The sequence below is a fragment of the Choloepus didactylus genome, chromosome 25 (assembly GCF_015220235.1).
Source record: "Choloepus didactylus isolate mChoDid1 chromosome 25, mChoDid1.pri, whole genome shotgun sequence".
NCBI classification, from domain to species: domain Eukaryota; kingdom Metazoa; phylum Chordata; class Mammalia; order Pilosa; family Megalonychidae; genus Choloepus; species Choloepus didactylus.
In genome coordinates this window covers 5,625,025-5,652,959 of record NC_051331.1, presented here as the reverse complement: position 1 = coordinate 5,652,959, position 27,935 = coordinate 5,625,025, and the positions used below count along the sequence as shown (strand labels likewise).

The 27,935-nt window shown below is 48.6% G+C and overlaps 1 protein-coding gene across 3 annotated transcripts in view; it reads left to right on the top strand.

The window, feature by feature from the left end:
- Positions 1-401: 401 nt before the first annotated feature.
- OLFM2 (olfactomedin 2) overlaps positions 402-27,935 on the top strand; it is a 66,183-nt gene continuing 38,649 nt past the window's right edge. Inside the window, exons 1-2 of one of the 3 annotated variants that reach the window (XM_037818192.1) lie at positions 427-471; positions 8,068-8,099. In XM_037818192.1, the coding sequence (XP_037674120.1) occupies positions 8,097-8,099 (3 nt within the window). In that variant the 5' untranslated portion in view covers positions 427-471; positions 8,068-8,096. Of the gene's footprint in view, positions 472-8,067; positions 8,100-16,124; positions 16,392-27,935 lie in introns of those variants that run through there. The other 2 variants (XM_037818191.1, XM_037818190.1) reach the window with 2 other exon arrangements.

Sequence of the window (27,935 nt, the reverse complement as noted above, 5' to 3'; positions counted from 1 at the left end):
TCTCTTACCGATCCCGCCCCGCTCATCTTTAACGTGGGAAATGTCCGGGGAGGGTGACATTTACAAGCACGTGACGGACACCCCCTCCCCCGTCTCCGTGACCCGCCCTCAGAGTGGCCTAGCGGGGCTGCCGGGTCTTGTCCCCAGCTCCCCCTTCCCCGCCCCGGCGACCCCACTTGGTGGGCGCCCGAAGAGGAGCTGGGGGCGGGGCGGGGGGCGGAGCCGGCAACAAAGCCCGGGAGCGAGCGAGGGGGGCGGGGCGGGGCGGAATCCCGGCCGCCCGAGAGGCGGGGGAGGCGGCGGCGGTGGCTGAGGGTCGCCCCGGCCGGCCGGGCGGGGTCGCGCCTGGAGGGGGGATCTGGGGCAGGCGGAGGGGCCGGGGCGCCGGGCTGGGGGGGGCGAGTCATGTGGCCGTTCACGGTCCCGCCGCCGCCGCTGCTGCTGCTGCTGTGCTCAGGCCTCGCCGGACAGGTAGGGGCCCGGCGGGCAGGTGCGGGCGCGGGGGGCTTCTGGAGGGTTTCTGCAGAAACGGGGTTCGGGGCTCCACGAGAGCCCCCCCCGCCCAGGGCTGCAGGGAGGGCGAGGGGTGGGGGTCGCGGCGGGGGAGGGGCAGGGGCATCCCCCTTGGCTTGGGGGAGAAGTAAGGGAGGCTTCGAGCTCGAACTCAAGCTGGGATGCTTTGGGGGGACAGCCTGACCCCATTTTTTTTCCTGAGGTCTCAACCCCTCAGTGGCCCGGAGCCCACACCCCGCCATCTCGCTGGAGCTGATGGGGTTGGGGGGGAAACTTCAGGGGGCCTTGGGGTGTCGCTTATCCTGCACTCCCCCCATCATGGAGGGAGGCGCCCAGCTTCTGAGGCGCCCCCCCCCCACCCCGCCTGCACCCCTGATGTGGGGAAGGGGGCGGGACTCACGTGCGAGTGACTGACAGGCGCGGCTCCTGAGGTGGGGCAGGGGTGCCCGGTGAACGCGCGCGTCTTTGTGGCTGTGGCGGGGTGTCAGTGAGGGGAGCTGGTGTGCTTGGCTGCGAGGGTGTTGGTCTGACTGTGCCTGAGTCAGGCTGTGATCAGGAGAGGGGGTTTGTACGTGAGCGAGAGAGTGGGGGTGACAGTGGGTGGCTGTGATGGAGGGCTGGTGTGACAGTGCCAGACGTGTGGGCCTGAGGGATTTGTGTGTCTGTGTGACTAGCAATATGACAGCACCTCAGGACTGTATGGGGGGGACATTGTATTTGACAACACTCACCTGAGTGTTGTACAAAATGTGTGTGACCAGATGTGTGGTCATGTGTGAGTTTTGAGGTCACCGTGTGCCATACAGTGCCTTTGAATAAATCCCTCGGAAAGGGGGTACGAAGGGCACCGACCTTGTGTGTGTCCATTTGCTTGTGTGTGTATGTGGGGGGGGGGGTTGCTAACGTTTGCTCCTGGTGTACCCCATTTATGCTTTCCCCAAAGCAGATCTCCCTCCCCGTGGGACCCCCATCTCCTGGACAGGCTTGCAAAAATGTGAGATTCCACATTTTATTCAGTTATAGGGAAACCTTCTCTTTCTCCTTCTTGGGGGGGGCACCCCAAGTTCTCAGTTCGGAGAAAAGGTAGGATCAAAAATAAAATTATCATAATGGCTAACATCTATTGGATGGCTTAGAATGTGCCCGGTGCTGTTTCAAGCACACAGCATGAAATGAGGTTTGGAATCCTCCCAACACCCTCCCGTTACCCTCATTTTACAGGTGGAGAAACTGAGGCCCAGAAAAGTTAAGTCACTTACTTGCTCAAACTCAGACAGCTGGGGAGTGGCAGAGCTAGGATGGCACCTGAGGAGTCCGGCTCCCCAGCCTTCACACCGACCCTCTTGTTGAATAATCCATCTCTACCTCCACGGGTGTGGACAGCGCTGTGTAGACATCACTAAGAGGGATTTTCAGGTGGAAGCTCAGAGGCAAAACCCTACTGGCACCTTCCCTTTCCTGGCCAAGGCAAGAAGAGAGTTGGACCCTTATACCCACCCCGAGGGCGGAGTTGGCTGGAATGGAGGCTAGATTCCAGATGCAGTGATCTCCAGTCCACGAGGAGAGATTGGGGGGAGGTTTTCTCCCTCTCTCCTCCATTTCCCCATTTCAGGACTCAGCACTGGGTGGGGCAGGGGGCAGGGCTCAGCGCCTAGCATCAGATCCGCATACAGTGGGCGCTCAAATGACATGTGCACCAGGGAGAGGCAGAGATAGCTGAGGGAGGGAGAGATAAGAAACCAAAAAAAAAAAAAAAAAAGCACAAACACTTAGGAGAGACTGACGGGAAAAAAAATGGGCCAGGAGCGAAGTTGAATTTGGTTTCCAAGGTGGATCCTTGAAACCGCCACCTGGCAATTCTCCCTCAACCCCTGCTAACCTCTAGGGGTTCCCCAGGGGTCTCTATATTTCCTCTCCTCTCGCCGGGATTGACTGGGGGTGTCGGAGAGTTTGCTTGGAGAGGCGCTGGGAAGCCTGTTTTGCTCACTCCGGGGCTGGGCGGGAGAAGCTTGGGGGTGGAGCTAAAGCGTGGCTTGGTGGGGGCGGAGCTAAAGTACGGTAATCGGTTGGTGCGGGGCTCGTGGGGTCTTGACCAGCGCTGCGGGGGCCCCAGGTGAACATAAAAGTCTCAGCCCCCACGCTTGCCTGCCCAGCCTGGCGCCCCTGGGGGAGGGAGGATGCTCTGTCTTCCCTTGGAGCCAACCCCTCGCCATGGCTTTCTGGAGTTCCCTCTCTGGTCCTTAATGGGCTCTGGGCTCCACACCGCCCCCAGGGGTCATTCATTCATCCATTCAATTGACAGATATCATCAAACACTCGGGATACAGCTATGAGCCAAGTAGTCAAAACCCTGACCTCCTGGAGTGGAGCCTCTGGCAGAGGAGACAGACACTAACCAAATAAATATATGATGTAATGGTCGAAGCGTAATAACTAGGGGAAAGGGGATTAAAGAGCAGTTGGGAGGTGGGGGTTATTTTAGCTGGCTGGGCAGGGAAGGTGCCCCCAAGGAGGTGAGATTTAAGGCACCATCTGGAAAAGGTGAGGAGGGAGATTTATGTGTCTCTGGGGGTAGAAACTTCCAGGTGGGAGAACACACCATGCTCATTCCTGGGGTGGGAACGAGCATGGTGTGTTTGAGGAACAGTGAGGAAGAAGCCAGTGTGTCTGAGAGGAGTGGGCAAGTGGGTGGGAGGAGAAGATGAGGGCAGGGAGGCCAGGAGGGGCCAGGCCACGTGGGAACTTGGGACTACAGGCAGGAGCTTGGGTTTGACTCTGAGAGCCAGAGGAGTGGGACTGGACAGAGGGATCATCCATCCATTCAGGTTCTGTCCCAAATGTTCTGGGTTCTGGTCTGTGAGTGACCTGGAGTTACCAGGGAGCTTGACAGCTCAAAACCCCACTGTCTTCCCTTTGGGGATCCTCCTGACCACAGGAAAATCCTTCCTAAGGTCTAACTGCTTCTTGGCATTGTCTGGGTTTGGGGCCGCCTCTGTCCTTGGGTTCCTGTAGGGTGTGGGGGAAGTAGTGGTTCAGTGGGGATCCCATGCCCCAGGAGTTTTGCATTGCCATTCCCTCTGCCTCAGACACTGTTCCCCCATTTATCTGCATGGCTTGCTCCCTCTCCTTCTCCAGGTCTCTGCTCAAACGTCACCTCCTTAGAGAGGCCTGCCCTGATCAGCCATCTAAAATAATCTCCCTTCTGCCACTTTCTGTGCTCCTCTGTGTTATTTTCCCTCATAGCACTTGTCACTTCCACCATTCATTTTTTCACTCATTGTCAGTCTCCCATCAAGAGCAGCAGCTCATCAGGGCCAGACTTTTTGTTGTATTCCTGGTGCCCAAGAGAGCCCAGCACACAGCAGGTGCTCAACAAAGATTTGTCAAATAAATAAGTCAAGATGGACACACACACACACACACACACACACACAGAGCCCCTTTCTTTCTCAAACAGCAGGACTCTTGTGTCAGGGGGCCATTGGGAAAATCCTCTTCCCAATCTGTGCCTGAAATTGCACCATTATTGCACACCACTCTCTGGGGGTTAAGACGCTGCTATCCCTGGGCTCCTTTAGAAGATGCAGATGTCCCAGGTGCAGGGGAGTAAAAGGAAATCTGGACTGCTCTGAGGGATTCTGTGCCTTGGATGAATTGGACATTTTCTTCTTGGAGAAGGGCAAGGTTGGAGCTGAGCCTAGGAGCAGGGAGCTGGGACGACACCTAGTGGTAGCAAGAGTGTGCTGGGACTGTGTGTGCCCCAATCACGTCTGGGTGTATTTTCTCCTTGTGGGTCTCAGTGGATTTCTCATGAGCCCAGTGGCTGGCTATAGCAATGACTTTGTGACCCCAGAATTCAGTGTAAGTATCTGGGAGGTAATGACTTGGTGCTTTCACTTATTCGTGTCTTTTGGATTCATTAAGAAAGCTTTTATTGAGAGCCTCCTGAACTCCGAGCCTTATGCTAGACATGGAGGGCTGAGTGAGTGTTTGCACTCTCAAGGGGCGATGTGCAAGACTTGACTTCTCTGGAGAAGTGGAGCTTGGCTGAGTTGGGGAGAAAGGGGCTGTGACTGGAGCAGGAGATTGTCCCCACCCTTGTCTGAGAGCACAGATGGGTCTTCACCTCCGAGGGAGACACCCATCCAGAACTCAACCACAAACTGAGAATAAACCAGAAAAAAAAAAACAGAGGGTGGTCAGAATAGATGCCATAAAGCCAGTGGGCAAAAGCTTGGGAACCCTACTAGTCTCTCAGTGCCTGTTTACTCTTGTCTTTCCACACAATTCTAACCACTCTGGGCAGCTGGCTTCTGAGCCCTGTTTAGCAGGTGAGAAGATAGGGTGCCACAGCCCAAGAAGAAAGAAACCAAAAGGCAAAGTCAGTTGAAATTTGGATGAAACAGTAAATAGCTCCTACCCTTCAAGCCCTGAGGGAGTCACAGTTATTCCTGAGGAAAATACACAGGGAGCACATGATGAGCCGCGTTCATTTGATTCCTAATTTCTCTAGTAATTTCTATGTGAAAGATGTTGGGTGAGACACTGGGGATGGAGAACTGTGATGTAGCCTCATAGCAAGGAAGCTTTTGCAGTTAAGTTAGGGGGATAGATGCAGCAAGTACACAGGCCAATGTGTAAAATGTCAAAAGCCAAGTGGGCTTCCTGGAGGAGGTGGCATTGGAGTTAAGCTTTGAAGGATGAGTGTGTGAAGATTGGAGGGTGGATATTCAGGGAGAAGAATGTCCTTGGCCAAGCTAAAAAGACCTGCAAACCCACAGTGTGTTCCGAAAACAGCATTTAGGATGGAGTGTGGTGGAGAAGTGAGATGGGAAATGAGCTTGGATATATTGGTTGTGACCTGCCTGAAAAGGCCATGGATTTTCAAATTGATTGAACTAGGAAGCCATAGAAGGGTGTATGAGTGTGTGGGTGATATGAATAGGTTTTTTTGTTTTTTTTTTTTTAATTCTGTTTTATTGAGATGTATTCACATACCATATAATCATCTGTGGTGTACAATCAACTGTTCACAGTACCATCTTATAGTTGTGCATTCATCACCTCAATCTATTTTTGAGCATTTTCCTTACACCAGAAAGAATCAGAATCAGAATAAAAAAATAAAAATAAAAAAAGAACACCCAAATTACCCCCCCATCCCACCCTATTTTTCGTTTAGCTTTTGTCCCCATTTTTCTACTCATCCATCCATACACTGGATAAAGGGAGTGTGATCCACAAGGTTTTCACAATCACACTGTCACCTCTTGTAAGCTACACTGTTATACAATCATCTTCAAGAGTCAAGGCTACTGGGTTGGAGTTTGGTAGTTTCAGGTATTTACTTCTAGCTATTCCAATGCATTAAAACCTAAAAAGGGTTATCTATACAGTGAGTAAGAATGTCCACCAGAGTGACCTCTTGACTCCATTTGAAATCTCTCAGCCACTGAAGCTTTATTTCGTTTCATTACACATCCCCCTTTTGGTCAAGAAGATGTTCTCAATCCCACGATGTCAGGTCCAGATTCATCCCCAGGAGTCATATCCTGCATTGCCAGGGAGATTTACAACCCTGGGAGTCAGGTCCCATGTAGGGGGGAGGGCAGCGAGATCACCTGCCAAGTTGGCTTAGCTAGAGAGAGAGGGCCACATCTGAGCAACAAAGAGGAACTCAGGGAGAGACTCTTAGGCACAATTATCAGCAGGTTTAGCCTCTCCTTTGCAGTAAGGAGCTTCATAAGGGCAAACCCCAAGACAGAGGGCTCAGCACATCAAGCCGTCAGTCCCCAATGTTTGTGAGAACATCAGCAACAATCCGGGTGAGGAAGTCCAACACCTCCGCATCCTCTCCCAGCTCCCCAGGGGGGCCCCAAATATATATTTTTATTCTCCACCCAAACTACTTTAGGATGTGTTGCTATTTCATTCTAATGAATAGAAGGTTTTTAAGCCTAGAGGTGGTTAGGTTTGTGGGGTGGGGTGGGACAGACCCCTCTGGCTGTAACGTGAAGGATAGAGATGCCAAGAGAGAATTGTTTTAGAAGCCTGAGGCAAGTTGTGGCAGCCAGGGGTACAGCAAGTCTAACATTTGGGGAGGTGACGCACCTTTCATTGTCTGCCATCCAAGGCCCTCAGCAAGGGCTACTGACTCTTTCTCAACTTCCTCCTGGAATTCTGCACCAAGTGGGCAAATGGAAATGACAGGACAACCACGGGGCTGAGAAACTTTCAAGGGGAAGGAGGGTGGGGCATGTTTCAATATCATTTTCAAAAACTTGCTATAACTGAGAAACTGAAAGCAGGCACAGGCTAGAAGCTAACACCGCCGGCAACATGTCTTATTTATGTGCGAGTTCAATACCATGTGAACCAAGATGGCGCAAATGACAGAAGCCACTGGTTTCATCGCTAAGGGCTCTCGGTTTTGCTTGGTTTGGTGTTTTCTAGCTCATCAGAAAGCTTTATCATTTCTCCCTGCTGCAAATCAAACAGAGGTGTAACATGTTTTATAACTGATCCCTTAATTCATAATTTTAATAAATTTTTGTGGTAACATATACATAACAAAATTTGCCATATTAACCGTTTTGAACTGTATGGTTCACTGGCATCAATTGCTTTTCTGACGTTGTGTTACCAACACCACCTCTCATTACCAAAACTTTTTCATCACCCAAAACAGAAACACTGCACCCAATAACTCCCCATTCTCCTCTCCCCCCAGCCCCTGGTCACCTCCAGCCTACTTTCTATGGATTTGCTTATTTTAGATGTATCATATAAGTGGAATCACTCAATATTTGTCCTTTTGTGTCTGGCTTATTTCACTTACACAAGTTTTCAAGGTTCATCCATGTTGTAGCATGTACCAAAACTTTATAGATGAATAATATGCTATTTATGGATATCCCACGTTTTGTTTATCCATTCATCTGTCGATAGACACTTGGGTTACTTCCACCTTTTGGCTATTGTGAATAACACTGCTATAAACAATGATGAACAAGTATCTGTTCGAGTCCCTGCTTTCAATCCTTTGGGGTACATATAGAAGAATGGAATTGCTGGGTCATATAGCAATTCTATGTTTAACTTTTTGAGGAGCTGTTTTCCACAGTGGCTGCACCATTTTACTTACATTCCCATCTGCAGTGCATTCGGGGTTTCAATTTCTCCACGCTTATTTCCCATTTTTTGTATAATAGCCATCCTAGTGGGTGTAAAGTGGTATCTTGTTGTGGTAAACATTTTTATGGATGTGAAACATGTCCACAGAGGAGTGCACAGATCTTAAGGATGCCACTTCATAAATTGTCATGAAGTGACATGGTTTTGCCAGCACCAGATCAAGAAACAGAACTTTGCACCAATCAGAAGCTCCCTCATGCCCCTTCTAATCACTACCCACCCCACGGGAGTAACCACTAAGCTGACCTTTAGTAGATACTGCTCAACCGTCTTCCAAAGTGTGGTACCAATTTGTGTTCCCACCAGCAGTCACTCAGCATCCTCATCAACACTTGATGTTGTCTTTCTTTTTCGTTTTAGACGTTCTGATGGGTGCGTAGTGATATCACATGGTGAGTTTAATTCGCATTTCCTGATGGCTACTAATGTTGAATACATTTTCAACTGTTTATTAACCATTTGATATCCCCTTTTGTGAAGTGACTGTTGGAGTCTTTTGCGTGCTTTTCAATTAGGTAGTTTGCCTTTTCCTCGTTGATGTGTAGGAATATGTGTATGCATAGATACATACATATACGTGTATAAATGTGTGTGCGTATATACATACACATACGTATCCAGATTTTATATAAATATAAAATAAACCTGAATATATATGCATATTTTATATGAATACAAAATTGGATATGTATCTTTGGTTGGATGTAAGTGTTGCAAATATCTTCTACTCTGTAGCTTGTCTTTTCATTCTCTTAATTGTGTCTTTTGATCAAATGGCTTTCTTAATTTTAATGTAATTCAGTTCGTGATTTTTTTCCCTTCACGGTTAGTGCTTGTTATTGTTCTGCTTAAGAAATCTTTGTCTACTCCAGAGTGATGAAAATATTCTCCTACATTTTCTTCTAACAGCTTTATTGTTTATGTTTTATATTTAGATGTGCAATCCATATGGAATTTTTTTTAGAAAATTATTGTGGATATATATATGTATATATATACACACACACCCATAAAATTAGCCATTTGAACTATTTTTAAGTGCTGTACAATTCAGTGGCATTAATTACATTTAAGATGTATAACCATCACCACCGTCTATTACTAAAATGTCATCATCACCAAAACAGAAACTTTGTACCCATTAAGCAATGACTCTCCATTCTCCTCTCCCCTCAACCCCTGATAGCCGCTAGCCTACTTTGTATCTCTGTGACTGCACTTATTGTAGGAATTTCGTTTAAGTGGAATCATAGAATATTTGTCCTTTGGTGTCTGGCTTATTTCACTCAACAAATTGATCTTCAAAGTTCAACCACGTTTTTGCAGGTATTAGAACTTCTCTCCTTTTCACGGCTGCATAATAGTTCCATTGTATGCATATACCACATTTTGCTTATCCATTCATCTGTTGATGGACACTTGGGTTGCTTCCATCTTTTGGCTATTGTAGAAAAAGCTGCTATAAATATTAATGTACAAGTGTTTGAGTCCCTGCTTTTTATGCTTTGAGGCATAAATCTAGAAGTGGGATTTTTGGTCATATGGTAATTCTATGTTTAACTTCTTAAGGAACTGTCAAACTGTTTCCTATAGTGGCTACACCATTTTATATTCCCACCAGCAATGCATTGAGGTTTTCAATTTCTCCACATCCTCAGAACTGCTTCTATTTTTTGAATAATATCCATCCTAGTGGGTATGAAGTGGTATCTAATTTGTGGTTTTGATTTGCATTTCCCTAATGGCTATTGATGTTGAGCATCTTTTCCTGTGCTTATTGACCATTTGTGTATCTTTGGAGAGATGTCTATTCATGTTCTTTGCCTACTTTTTTAAAAAATGCAGTTTTATTGAGATGTATTCACATACCATACAATCATCCATGGTGTACAATCAACTGTTCACAGTACCATCATATAGTTGTGCATTTATCACCCCAATCTATTTTTGAACATTTTCCTTATATCAGAAAGAATCAGAATAAGAATAAAAATAAAAAAGAACACCCAAATCATACCCCCATCCCATCCTATTTTTCATTTAGTTTTTGTACCCGTTTTTCTACTCATCCATCCATACACTGGATAAAGGGAGTGTGATCCACAGGGTTTTCACAATCACACTGTCACCCCTTGTAATCTACATTGTTATACAATCATCTTCAAGAGTCAAGGCTCCTGGGTTGCAGTTTGATGGTTTCAGGTATTTACTTCTAGTTATTCCAATGCATTAAAACCTAAAAAGTGTTATCTATATAGTGTGTAAGAATGTCCACAGAGTGACCTCTCAACTCCATTTGGAATCTCTCAGCCACTGAAGCTTTATTTCATTTTATTTCACATCCCCCTTTTGGTCAAGAAGATGTTCTCAATCCCACGATGCTGGGTCCAGATTCATCCCCGGGAGTCATATCCTGCGTTGCTGGGGAAATTCATACACCTGGGAGTCAGGTCCCACGTAGTGGGGAGGGCAGTGAGTTCACCGGCCAAGGTAGCTTAGTCAGAGAGAGAGGCAACATCTGAGCAACAAAGAGTCTTTGCCTACTTTTAAATTGAGTTGTTTGTCTTTTTATTGTTGAGTCATAGGAGTTCTTTATATATTCTCAATATTAAACCCTTATCAGATATATGGTTTCCAAACATTTTCTCCTGCTCTGTAGCTTGTCTTTTCACTTTCTTGCTAATGTCTTTCAAGGCACAAAAGTTTTAAATTTTGATGAATTTCAATTTATCTTTTTTTTTCTATTGTTGCTTGTGCTTGTGGTACTATTTGTAAGACTCTATTGCCAAACCCAAGGTCATTAAAATCCTTCTATGTTTTCTTTTAAGAGTTTCATGGGTTTTGGTCTTATATTTAGGCTGTTGATCCACTTTGAGTTAGTTTTTTTGTCTAAGATATGAGGTAGATGTCCAGCTTCCTTCTTTTGCATGTGTAAATCCAGTTCTCCCAGCACGATTTATTGAAGAGACTATTCTTTCCCCATTGGATGAACTTGGCACATTTGTTGAAAATCAGTTGGCTGTAGATGTGTGGGTTTATTTGCGGACTCTTGATTCCATTCCAGTGGCCTATATGCCTGTCCTTATGCCAGTGCCACACTGTTTTGATTACTGTAACTCTGTAGTACGTATTGAGTCCTCCAATCTTGCTCTTCTTTTTCAAGATATTTTGGCTATTTGGGATCCCTTGCAATTTCATACGAATTCGAGGATTGACTTTTCTTTTTCTGCAAAAAAGGCTGCTGGAATTTTGATAGGTTTGGAATGGATGTTTGCATATAATGTGAAGTAGAGATCAAAATTCCTTCTTTTTCCCTAAGGGTATTCCAGTTGAACCAGCACCATGTGGATTCTGGAGGCCGAATACCTGGGCTCGAATCCTGGGTCCATCTCTGAGCCTCTATTTCCTCATCTTTAAAATGGAAATTGTGATAACATCTACTTCATGGGGGTATTCTGAGGGTTAAATGAGTCATTACATGAACAATGCTGCAAATACTTAGCACATGATAAGTATTCAATAAACCTTACTAATTGTTGTTATCAATTCTGACAATTATGATTTTTTTTTTCCTCCTGGGGATTTTAAGGGAAAAACCTTTCTTTGGTTGGCTTCCCAACACTATGCTTAGAGTGATGGCAGTGATGGAGAGGAGGGGGTGCTTTCTGGAGCTATTTCTGCATCAGGATCAGCAGGTGTCAGTTGCTGGTTTGGATGGAGGAGTAGGGAGGTAGAAGGGAAGGTAATGGAAGTACACTCTCTAGTTCCTGATTGTGGTTATATTAGGGTCAGGACTAGGGTAAGGCAAGCAAAGAATTCAGGGCAGAGTGCCTCAGAGGAGGGGGCTTGCAGGTGAAGTTTAAGAATGACTCCCCCTTTCTAGTGGTTTTATTGAGGTATGATTTACACACCATGAAATGCACTGAAGTGTATGATTCAGTGGATTTTGAGTAAATGTACAGAGTTGGCCAACCATCAAGACAATCCAGTTTTTAGAACATTTCTGTCATTCCCCCAAATATCCCTTTTTCTCTTTTGCATTCAACCCCCACTCCCACCAGCAATGACTAATCTTCTTTCTGTCTCTGCTGATTTGTCTTTCTTAGATATTTTGTACAAATGGAATCATAATATATGTGGCCTTTTGTGTCTGGCTTCTTTCACTTAAAATATTTTTGAGGCTTATCTGTGTTGTATTATTATCAGAAGTTCAGCATTACAAAGGAATGTACTACAGTTTGTTCCTTCACCTGTTGGTGGACATCTAGACTGTTCCATTCGTTATGAAAATGTTGCTATGAGTATTTGCATATAAATTTTTTAATGGACATGTTCTTTTATTTCTTTTGTGTAGATGGAATTGTTAGGTCTTATGGTGATTTTCTGTTTAACTTTTTAAGAAATCGCTAAACTGTTTTTCAAAGTGGTTGCAACATTTCTTTATTCCCATTAATCTATTCATCTGTTGATGGACATTTGGGTTGTTTCCACCTTCTGGCTACTGTAAATAATGCTGCTATGAACACTGGTATACAAGTATCTGTCTGAGTCCCTGTTCTCAAATCTTTTGTACATAGACCCAGGATGGGATTACCAGTTCATATAGTAATTCTGTGTTTCGCTTTTCATTACACTTAACTGTAAAAGATAGTATTTTACATTCCCAACAGCAATGGACAAAGGTTCCAATTTCTCCATATCCTCACCTGTACTTATTTTCCTTTCATTATTTATTGATTGCTTGATCCAGCCGTCCTAGTGGGTGTGAAGTTGTTTCTCATTGTAGTTTTAATTTGCATGTCCCCAATGGCTCATTGTCCGCCTTTTTAATTTAGATTGTTTCAGTGGTTGTGGTTCTTATGCTTTGATATGGTTTTAGGAATGCCTTTCTAAATGTGTTGGGTTTAAAGCTCTTGTGGAACACACAGTAGAAGACTCCGCAGAGGCAGATGGTGTAGGGTCTGAGCTCAAGGTGGTGATCTGGGCTGTAGATATACCTTAGGGAGGCTTCAGCTTCTAGCTTCAGTCAGTCAATCCACGATTTCTTGAGCACTTACTCTATGCCAAGCCTTGTTCTAGGTCCTGAGCATGCAGTTGTGAAAAATACAGATATTTTAGTGTCCTTGTGGAACTGAGAGTCTAGTGGGGAGATAGACCATAAACAAATAGAACTATAACATAATGTTGCATGGTGATAAATGCTGTAAAAAAAAAAAAAAAAAAACTAACAAAAAGTGCTGCATAAGGGGCAGAGAGTGATGGGGGTGGCTGTCTTAGGTAAGGTGGCGGCTGGGGAAGGCCTTTTGGACAAGATAGCTGGATCACTTAGGATCCGGGCAGGGAAACAAACCATTTCAGGTGTTTCAGACAGAGGGAGTTTAATACAGGGAATTGGTTAAGTGGTAGACAGAAGAGTTGAGAAGCTTAACAGGGCGTTGAAGGAATCCAGCCAATAATACACAACAAAAACTTGCTGGAGGGACCCTGGAAAGGGGTGGTATAAAAAGGAATGGATTCTTGTGTGGGAGCTGGGACTTGGAGGGAGTGCGGCCACCATGGAATCCCACACCCCTCTCAAGAGGAAAGAGAGGAGAGAAACACCCTGCCGTCTCTTTTTCTGCACCCTCCAAATTTCCCTCCAGTGCCTCCCATTGGATGAACCTAACAGGAAGCCAGTGTGCAATGGAATCTGGGAAATGTAGTTTTCTAGACAAGGGCAGGGCATGACTGTGACCCACACAAGACAGAGCAGAGATATAAATGAAGTAATGAAGCTCATATATGAGTATCTGTGGTAATTGTGTTCTGGATAGAGGGACTAGCAGGTGCAAAGTCCTGAGGCATGAATGTGCCAGATGGAACCAAAACCTCTGGAGTGGGCGTGATGGTTCAGGCATAGTGTGCAGAATGAGAAGGGCAGGGGACAAATCTCTGGGAGATACAGACATTTAGGGAGTAGACAGGAAGGGTGCTCCGAAGGAGACAGCACAGCCAGAGAAGTGGGAGCAGAATTAGGAAAGGATCAGGTGTCTCTGAAATCAAGGGAGAAATGACTTCCAAGAAGGGGGGTTGGGGAGTGGAGAGACAGTCCATGGAGACTAACCTACGGAGAGATAGGTTAGATAGGACAGTCAAATTGGGAGGCCACTGGTACCTTTGATGAGAGGGGTTTTGGAAGCATAGAGGAGGTAGCAGGTGAGAAAGTGGAATCAGCAAGGGTTGGATGTGAAGTGTTGACCCTCCTTGGAGAAATTTGGCCATGAGCTCCTGGAGCAGTTGCCTGCAGTACCAATGGCAAGAGGGGGACAAAGAGGACTGTTGGGTTGTAAATTCTCTAAGCCTGTGGTCCTTGGGTCTGGGCCCCCGCTTATCTGCTGAGGGCCCTTCTGTCTAAGCTGTTTCCTCACAGGTAAATAGAGTGGGTAATACTCAGCAAGTGCAGCAAACAAGAAGGTATTTGCAAAGTGTTCAGCACTCATAAATGCAAGCTTTGCTACAAGTGGGCAAGGACATAGCTTATATTTTTAAAGCTCATTTAGCAGTTGCAAGTAATCATAATGGAGATGATGATGATGGCAGCTATTATTTATGGAACACTATGTCCCGGACACCCCACAAAATGCTTTATAAGCTCCATCTCCCCCTCTTCCCCCATCCCCCCTTGGCTCACTCTGCTCCAACCAATTGGCCTCTTTCCTGCTCCCTGAACACATCATTCTCCTGCCCCAGGGCCTTTGCACTGTTTTGCTTTTGCTCCATGGACCCCCCCCTTCCACCCCCCACTCCTCACTCCTCACCCTCCACCCCCAACCCCCGGCCACGCCCCCCTTTCAGATCTCTGCTCACATGTCACCTTCCCAACCACCCTTTTTGGAGTTAACTCTCCTCTTAGTCCGTATCCTCCTATCTTGACATCTTACGTATTTTACTTTTTCCTCTTTCTTGTCTGTCTCGCCCAGTAGAACGTTCAGCTCCACGAAGGCAGCTAACTTTTGCCTGTTTTCACAGTGCCGAGGGCATAGCCGATGCCCAGTCGCTCTTTCTCTTGATTCTCGGGACGTCCTAGGCCTCTGCGCGCGTTAGGTCCACAGGGTCCTCCCAACCACCCACTCTGCAGAAGGGGGAAACTGAGGCACAGAGAGGGAAGTCATCGCTGTAGGACGCACAGGGGCAGATTCGGTCTCTCGAGGTTGTCGTGCTCAGGAAAAAGTGACGGTTACGAGACGCACTCCCCCCTCTTTTCCCAAGTTGGGCGCTCCGGGGTTGGTGAGCCCTCCGCCGCCGCCGCCGCCGCGGGGAAAGGCCTGAGTCATCCCCGCCTCCAGACGGCGGCGGCCGCGGGCTGAGCGCGACGGCGGCGAGAGGTGATGCGGGGACGCCAGGAGGGGGCGTGAGTGCAGGGAAAACAGAGGAAATTAAAACCCGCCCCGCGCACCTCCCCGCGGCCCCGCCGCCCTCGCCGCCGGCGGGCGCATGGTCACCGTGGGGGGCGTGGGAGAGGCGACTGCGCTCCCTTCCCGGGAGGGGCGGGGCCGGGGGCCGGTCCCCGGGGACCGGGAGGAGGGTCAGAAGCCTAAGGTCCCCGCCTCCACCCCAAGTTCAAGTTTCTAGTCTAGACCCGCCTGGGACTCGCCTGCCAGAGGCTGCCTCGTGCGCCCCAGCAGCGCCCCGGCCTAATAACGCTGCCCCGCGGGGTAAAGGGAAGCCCGCCCGCTGCCGCGGGGACCCCCATAACCGCCCCTTGGTGCAAAGATTCGCTCCTACCGGCCCCCTAACCACTCCACCCGGGGCTGCCCTCGTCCCCAAACGACAGAGGGGGGTCCCCAGCGCGTCCTGGTGCCGGGGAAGCCCCTTCCCGGGGAAGAGGAGACCCTCGGCTGACCGACTATGGGGAGCACCCCAGAGTCTCGCCCCCACAACCGGGGTGGATTTCCTCACAGCGGGTGGGCGGGGATTTGCGACCCCGACCCCTGCCCACTCTGGAGGGGGACGGCTGCCCCTTGAAACGCAGGGGTTTGGAGAGGGGCTGCGCGCGGCGGGTGGCGGGGGATTGCCGCTGGGGTGGGGGGTGGGGGGGGGAAAGCGGGAATGCCGCTCGGATTGGTGGGGGGGGGGTGCCGCCCACGGTGGGGGTGTGGAGAGGGAATACCACCGGGGGGCGGGACTGCGTGTGTCGCGGCTGGGGGTGGTGGGAGAGGTGGGGGGTGCCGCCGGTTGGGGGTGGGGGAGCGATCCCGGCGTGGGGGGGGGCGCGACGCGCAGGGGTGGGGGCGGCCCGGGCGCCCCCCGCCGGGCCGGGGCCGGAGCTGTGACGTCACGGCGGCTGGAAGTGCCCGGCGCGGAGGCGCGGTGGGGAGGTGGCGGGGGGGAGGTGGCGGCCGAGCGGCGCTCGCGGAGCGGAGCCCGCCAGGCGCGCCGAGCCGCAGCCGGTCCCCGGAGCCCCGCGGGCAGCCCCCAGCCCGGACCCCCCACAGCCTGCGCTCGCGTCCCCCGGGCCGGCCGGGCCACCTGAGCGCCGGAGCGGCCGCGGGGCATGAGGCGCGGGCGCGATGTCGGTGCCGCTGCTCAAGATCGGGGCTGTACTCAGCACCATGGCCATGGTCACCAACTGGATGTCGCAGACGCTGCCCTCCCTCGTGGGGCTCAACGGCACCGTGTCCCGCGCGGGCGCCTCGGAGAAAATCGTGAGTGGCCGCGGCGCTGGGGGCGCTCCCGGGGGTAGGGGGGGCGTGGTGCTCGCGCAGCCGCCGCCGCCGCCGCAGTCCCCGGGTCCCCGCCCCTGCCTCGACTTCCCCGCGCGTCGCCGGGGCTGGGGTGTGGGGTGGGGAGCTCCCTCCCGGGGCGCAGGGCGCGGAGGCGGAGGGAGCCCCAGGACCCCCAGCCCTCTCCGCGCCGTTCCTGTCTCTTACGCTTACAATTGTGACTGTTTATTAGTAGCAGGATGGTGAGCCGTGTCCGAGCCGCAACCACCTACGAGTCTCGCTCCCGCCCCCCCACCCGCGGCGGAGGCGGCAGGGGCTGCGGAACTGAGCCGCGGGGTCCCGACTAAGCCCCTCGGACCCCGAGGGTGAGACCTCCGGGCGGGGGTGTGGTGGCTGCTGGGAAGGACCCTGCTCCTGAATTCGGGGTTCTCGGGGTCTCCGAGTGTCCCCACCTTCAGGGTCCCCCTAGGTGTCTCTGAGCACTTCCCGACTCTTATTTCTCTCTCTTCTGCTTTGCTTCTCTGTCTCTATTTCGGTCTCTCCGTGTATGTTTCTCTCTGTCACCCGGTGTCTAACTCTATCTCTTTTTGTCTGACTCTTTCTCCCCCTTGCATGAGCCTCAACCCCCACCTCCCCCAACCCCCACCATCTCATTACCTGTCTCATTAGGTGCTGAAAATTTATTCCCATAACTCGCCCTCCCTGGGAGGCAGGCGGGTCTCAGGCTTGGGCAGGGGTGACGCTGCCTCCAGGAGCTGCAGAATTGCCCCTCCATCCCATCCCACCCCCCTCTATCCCTCCTTCATCCTCCCACTTCCCTGGCCATAGAGCTTCCCCGGGTGGGGGGAGGGGCTCAGTCAGGTTCACTGTAGGGATCCTGGGGTGGGGGGAGACAGGAGGGGTTGCCCTTCATGGCAAACTTCCCTCAGCCTCTCCAGCTCTGCCTCTGCTGCTTCATTCCACCCCTCCCCTCTCTGGTGGTCTCTTCCTCTCATCCGTCAACCTGGGGCTGAAGGGATGGGCTTCCTATCTTCTGCTGGAAGATCTTAGCTTCGCCAGGTCTCCTTAAGTCCCCAATGACCATCCCACCTCTTCTGGCCCTCCCCTTGCTGGAAGGAAAGAGGGTCTTCTTTGGTCCCAAAGGTTGGAGGCAATTGTGTGTGTGTGTGTGTGTGTCTGGGGATGGGGTGTGGGGTGTACCATCTGCTGTGTCCAGGATTTGTCTGGCCCCTGGAGAGTAGTGGCATTGGGCTTGGCATAGGTGAAGGCTTTCAGTCCAAATTGTCAGACTTGAAGCCAACAAGTGACAAGGTGTCTGTCCGTGTCCATTTGTCACACCAAGAATTTGGGTATGTCCTGGTGTGTGTATCTGTGCATGTGTTTCAGTACATATGTTTTGGTGTGTGTATGGGGGAAGGGTGAGTGTGGGTTGTAAGAAGGTTTTTGTGCATTGCCCGCATGGGGGCCCAAGTGTGTCAGCCTGTGTGTGACAGTGTATTTCAGAATGAGCATGGGTGTGTCCCTGAGTGACTGTGTCAGGGAGTGGGTGTATCTGAGTCTGTACCTGCAATTTTGTGTTCCTGACCATGGGTTTGAGGTACATGATTGCACGTGTGCACATAAGTGCGAGTCTAAATGAGTGCATCCCTGCGTTTGTATACTTGAGTATAAGACAGCCTTCTTGCCATTGCCTTTTGAGGAATGGGTAGGGAGAGGGTGTCTCATTGAAACCAGAAGACAGATTCCCCTGACCCCACCATCTAAGGTGCATGAGGCTGTGTAAATGTGTGCATGTGTTATGTGCAGGTGTATATGTAAATGAGAGCATATGGTATGCATCTGGGAAATGTGTACATAAGTGTGTAAGAATGTGTCCCTAGGTTATGACTTTGTGTGTGCATATGTACCTGTGCAAGCATGTACATATGTGTGTGCAAGCATTTTGGTGTACAGATAAGTATGGTCATGTATGTCTCTGGAAGTGTGTGTATGTGCAAATGTGTAACTGAATGTGTGTCTGCCTGCTTTGAGAGCATGTGGGTGGATTCCTGTGTGTAATATGTGTTTGCCATAAGTATGTGTGTGTGTTTGGAGTGGTCTCCACTCTGCCATCTTTAGCTAACAGTACTTTGATGCAATGCTTCCTTGAAATCACTCACTGAGAACCAAAGGCTCCCTGACTCCCACCCCAGCCCTCAGTCTCTCCAAGCCTTGTGAGAAGGGCCCTGTGGAGTGAAACATTGAGGGAATTGGGGTGGGGGTTGTGACATGAGGGAGCCGTAGGAAGGGTCTTGGGTGTCTGATAGACCTATATTGGAATCTAGACTTCCCACTGACTTGCTGTATGATTCTGGGCCAGTGACCACTCTGAGCTGTAGTTTTCTTATCTATAAAATGTGGCTAATCCCTACCTCAAAGAACTATCATCTATAAGAGAGATCTACCATCCAGGTCCCCCCATCCATCCATCTTTCCACCATCCATGCATCTTTACACCTACCCTTTCTTCCAGCCACCCATCCATCTATCTCGCCACCCAACTCTCCAGTTATCTATCCTTTATCGTCTGTTTCTCATGCATCCTTCTATAACACCCCTCCTTTCATCCATTCATCTCTCTATCCATCTATCCATGCATCCACCCTTCCCTCCATCCATTCATTCTCCATCCAACATCTCATTTATCCTTTTTGCATCCATCCACAGGTTCCATCCATCCATCCATCCATCCATCCATCCTTCCAAGCATTTGTTTTTTCAACAAACTATTGAACTCCTCCTCCATGCTAAACATGTAGATGCTTAAAGCCCCATCTCAGTGCCTGACATAGTAGATGAGCAGTTAATGATAAGACTTTGAGTCAAACATATCTGGGTTTGAATTCTGGCCCTGCAGTTGACTAGCTTTGGAACCTTGTGGAAATTACTTAATCTCTCTAAGCTCCAATTTCTTCATTTACCAAGGAGAGTTTGGAGTTCCCATTAGACTATAAGATACAGACTATAAGGTCTGATGTACAGTTGGCCTATGATAAATATTAGTCAAGTGTCCAAATCAATAATCCTGCTTTCTTAAGGATTAGGGAGAACAGATGGAAATGACCAGATTGTAGTAGCTGCTCAGTAAGGAGGACTTGTAGGAAGAATGCCAACATAGGGAGGTTTAGGGGTTTAGAAATCCCCAAAGTCCATGTGGAAGAAGGTTGGATGCAGATGTTGGGCTTACAAAAACGACCTCAGTGGTGAGGTAAGGGTGAGCCCAGGCCCTCTGGCCATGCTTGTCTCCAGCTCCCCCCTCCCCAAGCTGGAGAACCAGCTTAACATTCTTGTGGTTATAGACCACCTCTCAAAAGGAGGGGCCAGAAAGCTGGTGCCGCTACACCTTTGGCCAACTCCCAGCAATAAAACATCCCTGTGGGATGGGAGCCTTCAGCAAAATGGCTCCTCGCTTGGGGATCATAAATTCAGCCCCATCGCCAGCGGCTGCCATCATTATGGGGCCTGAAGTGAGTTACCTGAACGTTGTACAGTATGCCCTTGCACATTCCCTCCTCCTTAAGGGGTGGGGAGGGGGAAAGAGGGAGGGGTATTCTATTTTTCTCATGGGAGGAGTGGGAAGGGTCTGAGTTGCCACCAGCAAAAGTCAGGATTCCCCATGAAGAACCAAAGCTCAGAATGCATGTATTTTCTTTACAGTTTTCTGGGGGGGAAAGACCCCAGATACTATGTATCAGTAAAGACAAACTGAGTTATACTGCAGTAACAAACAACCTCAAATATCAGTGGTTTGCACAGCGCAGATTATTTCTTGCTTGCACGGTGTATCATTGGCTTGCAGGGGTGGGTTGGGGAATCTGTCCATGGTGCTGACCCAGGGACCCGGGATGATAAAGGCTTCATCATGACATGATCACGGAGGTAGGAAGAGGAAGGCACAGCAAATCACCTACCCACTGGCTCCTAAAACTTCACTCTGGAAGTGACACATGTTACTTTTGCTCAGTTTCATTGGTCAAAGCAAGTTACATGGCCATGATTGACCTCAAGGAGAGTGAGAATTGTGGCTCTCCCGTCACTTGGACAGAGAGTAATTGCCCAACATTTGTGAACAACCCTAAACACCTGCCCATTAAATGATCCCTCCTTATCTTACCTAAGCAACAAGAATTCTCTTAGAGGGCATCTTCATTCATCCACTTACTCGTTTATTCAAAAATTATTTATTGAGCACCTAATACATGTTAGAATCTACTCTGGGTGCCAGGGATATAACAGTGGATAAAAGTCCTTGTCCTCATGGAACTGAAATTCTAGGGCAGGGGTGGGAGGTACCACATAGGGATATAGATAAATCTATATCAAGATGGTGGTAAGTGCTTTAAAGGAACCTAAAATGAAATAAGGGGGACTGAGAGTGATAGGGGTTTATTTTCGATCGGATGGTCAAGCAGGGCTCTCTGAGCAATTGACACATTTGAGCAGAGACCTGAAGGAAGTGAGGGAGGGGACATTTGGATATCCTGGGGGAAGAGTTACAGCAAATACAGAGGCCCTGTGATAGAAATAGCTCGGTGAAGTATGGCGGGAAGAGTGAGGAGGCCAGTGAGACTGGAGAAGAGTAAGCAAGGGAGAGAGGAAGAGGAGAGGAGGGCAGAGAGAGGAGAGGAGCCACATTGTGTGTGTGTGTGTACCTTGTAAAGACTTTAGATTTAAATTACAGCTCCCCATACCCTCCCATGTTCCTTCCAAACTTAATTTTTCCCAATGGAGAAAATGCACTTTTAACCTTCTATTCTGTATATGGTTGACTGATTCATTTTGTTGTCTGATTCTTCCCACTAGAATGTCGGCACAGAGCCTAGCACACAGTAGGTGTTCAAAAAAAAGTTGTAAAAAACAAATACATTAATGAGTAAATGGGATGCTCTGAAGGTTCTGAAGAGTTTGGCATTACTCAGGAGCTCACAGGTGCCCTCTGGCTGCTATGTGGGGGAGGACAGACTGTGGGAGAGAGGATAACCTGTGGGGGCAAGACTGGGAATTGGAGACCAGGCAGGTTCACCTGGGCCAGTGCACCTGGGCGTGGCTTCATCCTGAGTGTCAGAGGATGGGAATCTCAAAAGAGTTTGGAGTAGGAAAGGAATGAGGCTTCCTGTTGCATTTTTCAAGAGACCTAATTGTTAGAAAATTCTTCTAGACTGAGTTTGAAATCTGCTTCCTTTTATCTTTTTACCTGCCTCACTTGGACCAAATCTAAACTCACTGAGCCCCTGTTTCTTCATCCCTAAAATGGGATAATAGCAGAACGTAACTTATAGCATTGTTTTGCCTAGCAGTGTGCTTGACATATAGCGATCACCTATAAAGTTTAGCTGTTCGTCTTAGTTTCCTAGGGTTGGTGTAACAAAGTACCCCAAACTGGATATTTTTGCAGCTCTGGAGACAAGGAGTCCAAAATCAAGATGTTAGCAGAGTCATGCTTCATCTGAAACCTGTAGAGAAGAATCCTTCCTGGCCTCTCCCAGCTTCTGGTGTTTGCTGGCTGTTTTCGGCACTTCTTGGCTCATAGATGAAGCACATCCATCTCTCCTCCATCTCCACATGGCCTTCTCCCCAGCACCTGTCTGTGTGTCTCCTCCCCTCTTCTCTTAAGAACACTAGTCCTATTGGATTAGGACCCACCCTAATCCAGTTTGTCCTCATTTTAACCAGTCACGTCTTCAAAGACCCTACTTCCAAAAAAGGTTACATTTATGAGACTGGGGGGTTGGGAGTTGAAAATATCTTAAAAAAAACAAAACAAAACAACAGAAAAAAAAAACAAACCTTTTTATTGCAGTAACATATATACAACTCAATTTCCCATTTTAACCACTTTCAAGTGTAATCCTCAGTAGTATTAGTTACAGTCACAATGTTGTGCTGTCATCATCAACATCCATTATGAAAACCTTTCCATCACCTCATACAGGATCTATGGTCATTAGGCAATAAATTCCTCTTCCTTGCACCCCCCAACTCACCCCTGGTAACCTGCAATCTATTCTCTGTCTCTATGAAAATTACTTATTCTAGGTATTTCATATAAGTGAGAACATACAATATTTATCTTTTTGTATCTGGCTTATTTCATTCAACATGATGTCTTCAAGGCTCTCTATGTTGTAGCATGTATCAGAACTACATTCCTTATTAGGGCTGAGTAATATTCCCTCGTATTTATACCATCTTTTAATGGTATAATCCATTAGTCTATTAATGGACACTTGTGTTGCTTAAAGATATTTTGGGGGGACACAGCTCAACCCATATCATTATTGTAATTCTTATCACTATTGTTGTCATTGTTATTGTTACAAGACCCTGCCTGCCTGAGTCTCTGCTCTAGTACTACTCTCCCATCCCTTGCTACTCTTCTTGTTCCAATCTGCAGGGCTTTGCACATGTGCCATCCTCCCAAAATGCCCTTCCCCAGCTCTCCCTGCAACCAGCTTCTACTCACCACTCAGGTCCCAGCTCAAATGTCACCTTCCCAGAAAGTCCTCCTCTGACTACCTCCAGCTGTAGTGCCCCCACCCTATTGTATGAACCTATTATGTGAACTGATTCTATTTTCTGCCCAGTATTCATAATTTTCTGAAGTCATCTTGGTAATTTTTTGTTTACCATCAGCAGAATGAAAGTGCCTTATCTCTCTTGTTTGTTGCTGGTATCTTCCCATTTCTGGCAGTAGGTATTTTCCAAATGGTCTCAGTTCTTCCCTGCGAGAACACTGTGCCTTCTTCTTCCTGAGCCTTGATGAGCATTTCTATGTCCCTGATGTCTTCTTTCATGGCTTAGAACCACATGCTTTTTTTTTTTTAAGCTTTTGTCTCATATCCTTGTTTCTCAACTCTTCACTGTTTGAATTGCTATCCTGTAAATGAACATGCACACTGTCAACTTCTCACACAATGGTATGGCATGGTCTTGCCACAAAAGAGCAGCGCAAAGTCATGGTCATCTAGCAGTCTTTGAGTGCCCTCTATGTGGCAAGTCCTGTGCTGGGGGCTGGGGATACAGCAGTGAACAAAACAGACATGGTCCCTTCCCTCGAGAAACTTCACAGGGAGACATAGTGAACGTACAGTCATGCAAATGGCATACAATTATTGTTTGGTAAAGGCCATGAAGGAGAAGATGGGGAACTACGAGGGCATGAATGGGGGGTGGATAGTCAGGGAAGGCTTCCCTGAGGAGGTGACATTTTATGTGAGACATGAAGAATGACTAAGACTTGGCAAAGGCAGAGGTGGTGATGTGGAGGGAGAGACCGAGGGAACAGTGTTGAGGGTGGGATGGCAGGTGGCGTGTTTGAGGATCTGGTGAGGTAGGCAGGAGCCTTAGCCCATCGGGATTGCTGACCACTGCCCTGGACCCAGTCCACCCCAAGCTTGGTGCCAACATACAGAAATGCGTAGCTCACCGAGTCAGCACCACGGACAGTGCCATTGACCGCTGTTAATGGCTGGGCAAGGAAGAAAAGCAGTCTTCTTGCGGGGGGTGGGGCAGGCACTTTGAGGGAGTTTAATGTAGGATGGCTGAGTGTGCCTGCTACTGGGAGGCTGAGGGGGCCAGACTGGAAAGAAACGGAGGCACCGGGGGCAGGGAAGACAGGTACAGGGTCTACCCGTGGCTGCCTCGGCTTCCTGTCTTCACCTCTTTTGTTTGTCTCAGTCTTGAAGCCTCTCTATTTTTTTTTTTTAATTGTCTTTTTGAGCTTCTGTGTCTCACCAACTATCTTTATTCCTGTCTTTCTCTGTCTTACCTGTGTATCAACACAGCACATAGTAGACACTAAATAAATGTTTGTTGAGTGAATATTGGTGATTCTCTCTGCTGTCCTGATGTCTGCTTTTCGTTGTCTCTTTTGTTCTTTCTATCTCTGCCTCTCTTTGGGTCACTCTCTTTCCCTGAATCTGTTTCATCCTGTCTGTGTGCCTCTGTCTCAATATCTCTTTCTCTCTATAACTGTCTGCTGTCTGTCTGTCTCTCTCTTTCTCTGGAATTCTGTCTCCATATCACCATAGTTGTTGTATCATTGTCCAGGACACTGGTGGAAGGTGGGAGAGAAATTAGAATTCTCAGAAAGAGGGCAAAGCCAGGTCCTGTGTTGGGCATCAGAAAAGATTCAAAGAGATGAGAGGATGAGAAGATGACATAGCACAAACCACTGAGGGCCCCAGAGAGGGTCTGGGGTGTCTGGATCCTTGGAGATATTGGAGTGGGGGCCAAGTTTTGATGGGAACCCAGGGTGGGTGGGTGCATCCAAGTTCCAGGAGCACCCCACTCCGGATCCCCCATTCTCACTCCACTCTGCCGCCTAGGAGGGTGTCCCTCTAGGACCCAGCCGTCAGGCTCTAGTGCTGGCTCCAAGATGGAACAGCTGTCTGGGCTGCAGCTGCAGAGGCTCATTTTGAACAAGGGAGATGATTGCGGGAGTGATTGGGGGAGGGCAAGGGAAGGGGGGTGAAGCTAGGGCCAAAGAGGAATCGGGCTTGATTGTTATGCTGCTGCAGCAGCCGGTGGTTTGCCCAGGAGATGGGGAGGCCGGGGTGAGGCAGGAAAAGGCAGAGGAGGTCTTTCCATCTGTCCCCACTTCTGGCCCTCCCTGCTGCGAAGTTTCCCCGCCTGTGTCTGGCTGTACTTCTGTAGCTCTCTCCCCATATTTCAGAGCCTGTCTCTGAGTGTGTCTGCCTATTTCTGGATCTCTCTGCCTGTATTCCTTGGTCTCCCCCATTGCCTGTTGTCCTCCTCCTGCCTTGTATTTCAGTTTCCCCATTTCTCTCTGCCTGTATCTCTGTCCCTTGGTGCTACTGTCATTATCAGAGTATAGTTCAAGCAGCCCTTTGGAGTGCTCTTTCTATTTTGTCATCTCTGCAATACTCAGGGGCTGGAGACAAATGGGTGACAAATTCCCAGGAAACGGTTGAGATCGTGTCCTTCAACAGAGGGATATTTACAAAGATATCTCAATTAGGACTAATTAATTAAGTGAGCCACTTCTCCTGCCCTCTCCCCCACCTTGTGGTCCTACAGCCTCCTGGGAGACATCCAGCCAATGACAACCAGGCAGAGCTTTATGCTCAGACAGTGTCTCGATGTTTAATTTATCACAGCCTGTCTCTCCACTGCCTTATCAATCTATCCAGAAGGGCAAAGTGACTAGGGGTGTTTAAACTTGGCCAGAGGCCAGAGAACTACCTGCCTCCTAGAGCAGCTTAGAGTGTGTGAGCCCATGCTGGAGCGTGTCCCCACATGTCAGGTCGTGTCAGAGCATGTTTGAATGTGTCAGGACCTGTCTTCACGGCAGGAAGGCCCCTATAGGTCAGTGGATTCCTATTGCCACCAGTTATATTTGAGCCCACAGGACATGTTGGAGTGGGTCAGAGTGTGTCACTCATGGGAAGAATGTCTGAGCATCAGAAGGCATGCCTGAGTGTTGGGGTACATCAGGGTCCGTGCCCTCCCCCCAATCCCGTGCTAAGGCTTGTGCTTTCAGGTAAAGAATTTTAGTCGTGGGAGATCACGCCTCTCTCCTCAAGGGCATGGCAAGATATGTCTTTGCAAGATCCCCTGGCAGGAGTTACAGATGCATGACGGAATCTACAGCTCTTAGGAGGAACCAGTCAGGAACCACAGTGTTCCGGTTTGCTAATGCTGCTGGAATGCAAAACACCCGAAATAGATTGGCTTTTATAAAAGAGGTGTATTTGGTTAGACAGTCACAGTCTTAAGGCCATAAAGTGTCCAAGGTAACACATCAGCAATTGGGTACCTTCACTGGAGGATGGCCAATGGCGTCTGGAAAACCTCTGTTAGCTGGGAAGGCACGTGGCTAGCATCTGCTTGCTCCCAGGTTGTGTTTCAAAACGGTGTTCTCAAAAGTGTTGCTCTTGGGGCATTTTGTCCTTTCTTAGTTGCAGCTGCTCTTCAAGATATCACTCTCAGTTGCTCTGAGATCCTTCTGTTTGTCGGCTCATTTATATGACTCCAGTGATTTACTTCAGACCCACCCTTAATGGGGGGGTAACACCTCCATAGAAATTATCCAATCAAAGTCATCACCCACAGTTGGGTGGGTCATATCTCCATGGAAACATCCAATCAAAAGGTCACACCCTAATCAAAAAGATTAATCAATCTGCCCCCAAAAGATTGCATCAAAGAACATGGCTTTTTCTGGGGGACATGAAACATCCAAACCGGCACACCCAGCTACATGCCCTGATACTCCCCAGCCCCATCGGGTTCCAACTCTCAATGTACTGCTGATTCCCCTTCAATGCATGGCTTCAGGGTCCCTGATTTCCCACTATATTCCCACCTGGCCCCTTAGGTTCCTTCTGAACCCTAGCTGTGCCTGCTCCTTCCCGTCTCACCTGGAGGAGTTACCAGTGCAGAGGGGAAAATTTTCCTTCTCAAATTTTGCTTTCTTGTCATGAAGCCCTCTATAATGCCCAGCCCAGGGATTGGGGTCCTCAATGTTGTAAAAAAAAATGGTGACTCAGCCTTCACACAAAGACACATCTGATGATGCAGTCCTCATTGTAAAACCCACAAGGTAATGCAGCCTTCTGTATAACGACAAGTCTGGTAATGCAGTTGGGGTCACAAACATATCTTGAGATGCAACTAAGGGTCTGCAGACAGGCACTGGTGGGGATATTTGGTGCACTGAAAAGGAAGGGAAATTTGCTCATTCTGGTGAGTTCTCTCTCTGGTTATTCCAGGAAGCCAAGAATCCCCAACCTCACTAGCCAAGGCTGGCTCCATTACCCCTTGTGAGTGCCGTGTGACCTCAGTGGGACACCAAGCTTATTAGTAAAGCAAAAATTCTGCAGGAATGTTTCAGGACTGCCTGCAATGCTGATGAGTTAATCAAGGAGACCTCCGAGGGCAGCTGACAGGATGTACACAGATGTCAGTTCTTACTGAGAAGGGTGTAGGAAGGTTTGCAAATACAAGTAGGTGGACACAAATGGATATGGAAAATTTTATATGGAAGGTGTCTTAGTTTGCCAGGCTGCTGTGGCAAATAGCACAATGGGTTGTCTCAAGAACAGGAATTTATCAACCTGTGGTTTGGGAGGCTAGAAGTCGAAAATCAAGGTGTCTACAAGGCCATGTGTTCTCCCCAAAGTCTGTAGTGTTCTGGTACTGGCTTGCTGCAATGCTTGGGGTTCTTGGCTTGCATCTCTGCTTCCATCACATGGTGATGTTTTTGGTCTCCTCCTGTGTCTTTCTCTCATTTCTGGCTTTTCTATGAGGCTTTCAGTCCTGCAGATTAATGCCCACCTGCATACGGTGTAGCCATTCTAAATAGTATCTTTGAAGATCCCTGTCACGAATGAGCCCGCACCTTAACTGATAATACGTCTTCAAAGGGACCTATTTACAAATGGGTTCATGCCCAAAGGAACATTGATGAGGATTAAGAAAATGTCTTTTCTTAGGGGATATGATTCAATCTACTGTAGAAGGGCA